Genomic DNA, 8,338 nt, shown 5'->3' with positions numbered 1-8,338 from the left:
ATGTGTTCGGATAACATGGCCAACAGATTTAGCATTCCTGATATTCGCATCCTTCTCGTGGGCTTCGCCGTGCTGTCAAGTCAGCGTAACCATAGCATCGCTGCCTCCAAAGACACCATAAATATTGGATTCTTAGCTGAATATTCTCAAATGCGTGTAAGTCTCAGCTCCATGATCCATGCGTTGCTCCAATTTTCGAATAATATTATTTTAAACAGTTTACTTAAAAAGTTTTCACCCTCCACAAAATAACCATTATTTATTAAATTTGCAAGTTTTTCTTATTTATAAATTCAGAATATTCGTTAAGCCTGTGGAGTCCAATAAGAAAAATATTTTATAGTGTGCTTTTTGACAACACCGACATAAACGTTTACCTTATGGAATTTAACTTTTTTAAAATTAAATAATAGATTTTTACTGCATGACTACCAAACTAAAACAAATTTTGGTATCTCTCATTTAATTGCAAATAATACATTTAAAATTCTGGGCCCACTTTATGTAAAATAAAAACATGAAATTGCTTTGACTATTAAGATGTGGATACAGTTTCCATTGAAACCTTAGGTTGAAAAACTTAGCTAAATTTACTTTACATAAACCATTAAACAAAAATTTGTAAATTATATGTTTAAGTATAACAAAAAAAAATAATGAAAAAATTATTTTAGAATTCCAAGCTTAACATTTCTTTTTTAAAACTGAAAACTAAACAAATATTAGGCTAGAAAAATATTTTTAATTACTTTGGAAATTTTTAAATTTGAGATATGTTTGCAGAGTATCTGCTAGGCGACCCTATTTCAATATAATGTATCAATTGCAATTGGTAAATTTACATATACGCAATACCATAAAGTAGAGAATTACATATATAACATATGTACATATTTGAAGGAAGAGAATACCGTAGTTTTTTTTTTACAAATATTTGCGTACATCTGTCAATTTGGCAATTCACGGGTCAATTTTGGGTTTTTATATTTTGTAAACGCTGTCAATCAAATGAAACCATCACCTGTGCTAGGTAAAAAAAAGAAGTGTAAAATGTATATATGTATCTGGACTTTAAGGTAAATTTAAGTGGGGAAACAACGCTTTACAGATTAAGTGCTATGACAACGCAACAGAATTATACACTCTCCCTTTACACACTCACCCTTACCTTAATTACTTACTGCAGTTTATAAGAATATTTGTTACCTTTTATGGCCGTAAGTCTTCTCAGTTCCCTGGTGTCCAATGTTGTGGCAAAAACATAATGGACACAAAAGCCCTTTGAATGGAGCATAATGCAATGTATGAAACGTAAATAAGTCAAGTGATGTAACAGAATAATTCGTATTGCAATTGTGAATAAAAAAACATGTATTTAACTTTAGAGTTTGTTGAACTTGTTAACGAATATTAATATGAACTTTGAGCAACTGTGGGTTCATTTTCAATGTGGTTGCCTAACTATTTCTCACATTAAAAGTTTCAACACGACAAGATAGTTACTGAAACTTATATGTTCATTTGAATTAATTACGAAGACATTTCCCATTCATCAACTAACATCTTAAAATAAGTTGTACAAATTGAGGCTAAATTCATAAAGGCATAAGTTTAATAGTTGAATAAAATAAGTTTTGTCTTTGATTAATATTCTGTTTTATAAGTATACTCTCCCAATCTCTCCTATATTCTATGACTATTTATAGTTCTAGTCCACCTTGAATAGAAAAACTTTTACCTCAAATTGTAATCAATCAAAATCAAATTTATTGGGCAACTGCGCTACCAAATGACGGCAAAAAATATTCATATTACAGCAGCTGTTTAAAAAGCTTTCAGAAAAATAATAAGAACATTTTTCAATTAAGTAAAAATTTAAATGTAATATATATTAGGACAATGTTTAGCTTTAGGCAAATTATAACTGTTGTGGAGTCACAGCCCATTGGCTTGTTATTTGTTATACTGGAAACGACCCTGCTGTTGGGTGTTATACAGCCTGTAAAAGAGCTCGTTTATAGTGACATACCTTGTGAATTGGCATACAGTCTGTTATACACTGTCTTTGCAATGAGCACATTTTACTATGGATATGGAATAATACAGTTGCGCTCAGTTGGTCCGCTTAATGACTTTGTAAGTCGAATTTGCGGCTCGAGCTTAAAAGTTTGGATACACTTTAGCTTCCTAATGATGTTGCCTTGGAGTCTGAAAGTATTAAAGCAAGTCGAAGAAAATTTTTTGCGTTTATGGATATGTATAATTCATAAAGAAGTTCCATATATTTATCTATTTATGGGAATCGATTTTTTTCTGGCACAACTGGTGTTGCTCAGTATTTCATTAATCTTTGCCATAAAATATAACTATCAGTTGACATCCGCTCTGCTTATAAATCAAATTAGGGGAAATCATGAAATTCGTGCATACGCTCAATCATTAAATAATTCACTTGGCTTCGAAATGATTCAAATACCTCAGTATTAATAAAATCTTTTTGATTATTAAAAGAAGACCCCAGAAAAAAATTTATTGTTTAACCACGTTGTTGTTTTTGTGGACTTCAGGTGACACTTGGAGGTCTACCTCTTGCCATTGAGGATGTCAATAAAAATGTTAATTTGTTGCCCGGAAAAACTCTGACCTTTACTCCATTCGACATAGGCAACAAAATGAGCGCATATCGAGTGAGACCATTAAGGTAACCTATAATTAGTCTGAGGACGCCTTCCACAATTTAAATACTCGACTAATTAACTTCAGATTTATGACTGAGATGAGGGAAAAAAAAGTGAAGGCTTTCATCGGACCCGACGAAAGCTGCACAACCGAGGCACTACTTGCATCTGCCTGGAATACCCCAATGCTTTCATTCGTAAGATCGTAATTAAATATAAAATTATATTAAACAGTTTAAGACCAATTATTTCCTCTAGAAATGCTCCGACTCTATTGTTTCTAATAAAAGTACCTTCCACACCTTTGCAAGAACACTCGCACCAGCATCAAAGGTTAATATAATTCTATATTATGTCATAAGTATCTATAATATCATAGATTTATTCAGGTTTCCAAGAGTGTGATAAGTCTGTTGAATGCTTACGATTGGAAGAAATTTGCCATTGTTGTTAGTTCAAAGCCAATTTGGGGATCTGATGTAGCCAGCGCTATACAGGTACAACATTTCATTATTCCTTAAAAAGATAAATCATGCTTAACTTTCACAAAAACAGGAACTGGCGGAATCGAGAAACTTTACCATTACGCACTTTAAATACATATCGGATTATATACCTATTAGGAAAACTTTGTCCCAAATTGAAAACATTATAGAAGAAACCTACAAAACGACAAGAAGTAAGTTTTTATAATGCCAAAGAGACATTCAATATTAATCCAATTTTATTTTTTACTACATTAAGTATACGTATTTATCGGTGAACATATCGCCATGGTTGACTTTGTGCGCGGCTTACAGAATCGTAAGCTTTTGGAAAGCGGAAAATATATAGTCATATCAGTGGATGATGAAATCTATAATGCAAATCGTGTTAATATAATGGAACGTAGTAAGTTTATTAATTTAACTCAGTTATTCTGAACTATCCTTGTGCACTAATGCATGCACCATCTTATTGCAGATTACTTAGATCCTTATATTAGAAAAGAAAAGAGCAAATCACTGGACAAAATCTCATTTCGTTCAGTTATAAAAATAAGCATGACATATCCACAAAATCCTCATATTCGGTAATTTTATTCTAACTCCTTTAATAAATACCTTGACTATATACTATAACCTGAAACCCAAATTTCCCTGCTCTATAAAAATTGTACTTAATTAATTCCTAACTTTATAAATATATATATATATATATACATAATTTCAGTGATATCTGCGCCAAAATTAAGGAGTATGCACGTAAAGCACCTTTCCTGGTGCCCTACCATCAACGTGTTTTCGAGAACATTTCGGTATATAATATCTGTTTATTATCTAAAAATTATTCATTTATAGATCTCTATTGTAGGTTCCCATTTTTGGCTTACATTTGTACGACAGCGTAATGATCTATGCTCGTGCAATAACGGAAATACTTCATCTAGGGGGAGACATAAATGATGGTAGCCTTGTAATGAGTCATATATTCAATAGGTCCTACCACTCCATTCAGGGCTTTGATGTGAGTTGATTTACTATTAAAAAATGCGAACTACGATTCTTAAATGGTAATCATTAGGTCTTTATTGACTCAAATGGCGATGCCGAGGGAAACTACACTGTGATCACATTACAAAGCGATACGAATGGAGCTAGTTCTGGGAGTTCCTTAGCGAAAATGACAATGCTTCCCGTTGGATTCTTCGTTTATAACAAGGACTCTGTAATTCCTGTAAAAATTGAAATTTTAAATTCGAATAGCAATGTATTAATTATATATTTTTATTGAAAGGAGTTTCGTTATATAAAAAATAGTCGACCTATACAATGGCTTAACGGTCGTCCGCCTCTTGCGGAACCAATGTGTGGCTTCCACGGGGAATTGTGTCCTCGCAAGAAATTGGACTGGCGCTACCTAGTAACAGCTCCACTCTGCGCATTCGTCCTGATTGTAGCTATCGCTCTATTGTTCAAGTAACGTTGGAATATAATTTAATCTATTGAGTTTCAATTTCGCATCAATTATACCCAAATATATATTATTATATTTAATTAAAGTATTACGAATTTTGTAAAATTAATTCGAAATTTCAACTTTCAATTAAAAAACAAATTGATTTATCTACAAACAATACCTATACTTTTTTAAGGCATTACCGCTACGAACAGACTTTAGCTGGTTTATTGTGGAAGGTGGATATGAAGGAAGTAACTGTTATTAATCTGGGGGAATATAATAATCCAAACCATAAGAATATCGTAAGAAATTAAATATGTATTGGTATAGCTATTGCTTAATCTATTATTATTTCTTAGGTTCAAATATGTCGACAAAGTATTCTGGTAGTTGGAGAGCCAAATAAAAGATCATTTACAAATATTGGTATGTGTTTAGGGGAAACAGATTTCCAAATTAATATTTAACTCATCAACAGCTCTATTTCGTGGCAACATTGTCGCTATGAAAAAGATTCATAAGAAGAATGTAGATATAACACGTTGTATTCGTAAAGAATTGAAACTTATGCGAGAGGTAAACATTTAAGATACCTGATTTTGTAAAATTAAATTCGACAACAGCTTTTAGGTTCGACATGAAAATATAATCAATTTTATTGGCGCATCGATTGATCATGGATCGGTGATAATATTCACCACATACTGTGCCAGAGGAAGTTTGGAGGATGTACTGGCGAATGAGGATTTACATTTGGATCATATGTTTATTTCTTCATTGGTCTCGGATATATTAAAGGGCATGATATATCTGCACGACTCGGAGATAATATCACACGGGAATCTGAGATCAAGTAACTGCCTGATCGATTCAAGATGGGTTTGTCAAATCTCTGACTTTGGACTTCATGAACTAAAAGCCGGACAGGATGAGCCCAATAAGTAGCACTGGTAAAAAATTTATAGATACATATAGATATACTTTTGTTTTTTTTATATCCAGAATGGAATTGGAATTAAAACGTGCCCTTATTATGGCCCCGGAGCTTTTACGGGATCCCTACAGACCAGCTCGTGGTACACAGAAGGGTGACATTTACTCCTTTGGCATTTTGCTATATGAAATGATTGGCCGCAAGGGAACCTGGGGTGAAACAACATATACAAATGAGGGTATGTTTAATAAACCTAATATTTTAAAGAAAATAATTTAATAAAATTAAAAATTTGTATTCTTACGTATTTAAATAGAAATAATTGAATTTGTCAAAAATCCTGATCTACTACAGCACGGAGTGTTTCGTCCAGCCCTTAGTTATCTAGATATACCAAATTATATAAGACAATGTCTGCGCCTTTGTTGGGAAGAAGATCCCGAAGTTCGACCCGATATTCGACTTGTTCGCATGCATCTAAAAGAGCTACAGGCGGGATTGTAAGTTTTAAATTTGTTAATTTAATTTTTTCGATTTTTAATTAACACACTTTTTTTTAGAAAGCCAAACATATTTGATAACATGCTGGCAATTATGGAAAAATATGCCTATAATCTTGAGGGCTTAGTTCAAGAACGCACCAATTTGCTGTACGAGGAGAAAAAGAAAACTGACATGCTGCTTTATCAAATGCTACCAAAGTAAGTGGTTTTTTAAAATCTTAAATAAATATACATTTTATTAAATCTTGTATATTGTTTTTAGAACTGTAGCTGAGTTACTGAAGAGTGGAGATCCAGTTAAGGCCGAGTGCTTCGACTGTGTTACAATTCTATTTAGCGATATTGTTGGCTTCACCGAACTCTGTACTACCAGCACCCCCTTTGAAGTTGTAGAAATGCTTAACGATTTGTATACATGCTGCGATTCTATTATATCCAACTATGATGTCTACAAGGTAATGAAAGTACATTTATAGAAGTGAACAACTAGTGATGCCGTGAATCTAAGTGTGAATAAAATTAAGCAGTACAAAAATGGCAATTTGCAATTATGATGGCAATTTGCAATTATTTAAAATTATTATGTCTATAGGTGGAGACTATTGGAGATGCTTATATGGTAGTATCTGGATTACCTTTAAAGAACGGCAACCGACATGCCGGAGAAATAGCTTCGCTAGCTCTACACCTGCTAGAAACTGTCGGGAATCTTAAAATACGACATAAACCCACTGAAATGATGCAATTTCGCATTGGCCTACACTCTGGCCCATGTGCAGCGGGCGTGGTTGGTCAAAAGGTAAGGCTTTTAACCGTTTAACTATCTGTCTAAATATATATAATCCAATAGATGCCACGTTATTGCCTGTTTGGGGACACTGTCAATACGGCTTCTCGCATGGAGAGCACTGGAGAGGCCATGAAAATCCATATCTCGGAAGTGACCTATCAACTGCTGCAAGATGTCGGAGGTTACGTATGCATCGAACGGGGGTTGACCAGCATTAAGGTAGAAGAAGTTGATAAAAAAAAAACTAATAATTTTTTAATTTTTTTTCTTTTACTTTCAATTTGTTATTCTTTTTTAATATATATATTGCTTTTCAATTTATTTTGTTTATTATGATTGAATCGAACAAAGATTCGTTCAAATTTGATCTTTTACAAGATAACCTATTCAATTAAATTTAATCTTTTATTTTTCAGGGCAAAGGCTATATGCGCACATATTGGCTGATCAAACAACTGCAAGCCGAGAAGCGATCACTGATGATCAACGATTGGGCTCCCGATCTCATTAGCACTGTGGATGCCTCCAATGCCTATTGTGCCAAAACTCAAGGCGATGATTTATCTCTGCAACAGCTGAAACACTTTCGCACAGATTCCTGTAATTGTGCCACCAGATCTTTATATAGTCGCCGATCCGATGATAATGTCAACACCACCCTTGATCACTTCGGCCTGCAGAATATCAACGATCCCGTGCAGATCAACTGCAATCAGTTGTGCGTGTGTCGATTAAAGGGCAGTCCAGTTTTTAACAACCGAGGTCCACGTTCCGCTCCAAGTATTACTTTTAGACTATAGGTTTTAGCTATTTAAGTCAACGCAAAATAATCGATTTTACTAAAATATAGATGGAATTAGAGCTTTGTCAGGCTCTAATTAAAAATAACTTTTAGATCAATTATATCATGTCAATTCCTAGGTGAAAAATTTGTAAAAACGTCCAGTATTAGAGATTTTACATTACAAACGGAATTTTGTCAAGAAATAATCAAATCAAAGCTGGAAGCCACCAAAATGCTGCTAAATGTTCGGCTCGGCGATTTCAACCTTTAAGATAGACTAAGGCTCGGTTCGCAAGCCGGTTAATACATATACCTCCTAAACACGAACAATATTTTTATTGCTTTAATTTTTTCTTTACTTTTTACACAAAATTAAATAATATAAAAATATTCAATTTTTATTTGGAGTTTAAATATGTCTTATTTTTATCCGAAGTCTCAAATAATTAAGTAATATTAGAACAACATAAAATTGATGTTATTATTTTATTTTCGAAGCGAAATCTTTATTAATAAAAGTGGTTCGGTTCACATTCGGCAAAATAATTTCAAGGGTTCGGTTCATGATCCGGTTCGGGCTGCCTAAACACCCAAACCGAACTGATTCTGAAATGTTCAATTCAGAACCGGCTTGCAGCTTTGAATAAAATATCATTTTTTTTGCAAGAAAAGTACAAAGACAAAAAAAAATTTGAAAATTAATTTTAT

The 8,338-nt window shown here is 33.2% G+C and overlaps 1 protein-coding gene across 1 annotated transcript; it reads left to right on the top strand.

Moving 5' to 3' along the window:
- LOC117781220 (guanylate cyclase 32E) lies at positions 1 to 7,646 on the top strand. The gene is made up of 23 exons (XM_034617974.1): positions 1 to 156; positions 2,568 to 2,701; positions 2,764 to 2,875; positions 2,937 to 3,011; positions 3,068 to 3,175; positions 3,234 to 3,357; positions 3,423 to 3,569; positions 3,642 to 3,750; positions 3,891 to 3,975; positions 4,032 to 4,184; positions 4,242 to 4,394; positions 4,455 to 4,636; positions 4,813 to 4,921; positions 4,979 to 5,045; positions 5,098 to 5,195; positions 5,250 to 5,560; positions 5,622 to 5,791; positions 5,870 to 6,053; positions 6,114 to 6,254; positions 6,319 to 6,511; positions 6,649 to 6,855; positions 6,907 to 7,065; positions 7,263 to 7,646. Exons 1-23 carry the CDS (start codon positions 1 to 3, stop codon positions 7,644 to 7,646), a joined length of 3,561 nt encoding a protein of 1,186 aa, XP_034473865.1.
- Positions 7,647 to 8,338: the final 692 nt, after the last annotated feature.

Source organism: Drosophila innubila, assembly GCF_004354385.1.
Source record: "Drosophila innubila isolate TH190305 chromosome 2L unlocalized genomic scaffold, UK_Dinn_1.0 4_B_2L, whole genome shotgun sequence".
NCBI classification, from domain to species: Eukaryota; Metazoa; Arthropoda; class Insecta; order Diptera; family Drosophilidae; genus Drosophila; species Drosophila innubila.
This window is presented reverse-complemented; position numbering and strand designations above follow the sequence as displayed.

Excerpts from the sequence above, each read along its gene's own strand:
- LOC117781220 (XM_034617974.1), top strand. The coding sequence starts at position 1 with ATGTGTTCGGATAACATGGCCAACAGATTTAGCATTCCTGATATTCGC. Across the intron at positions 5,792-5,869 it reads AACAACATATACAAATGAGG|AAATAATTGAATTTGTCAAA; the intron begins GTATGTTTAATA and ends GTATTTAAATAG. Across the intron at positions 6,255-6,318 it reads CTTTATCAAATGCTACCAAA|AACTGTAGCTGAGTTACTGA; the intron begins GTAAGTGGTTTT and ends TATTGTTTTTAG.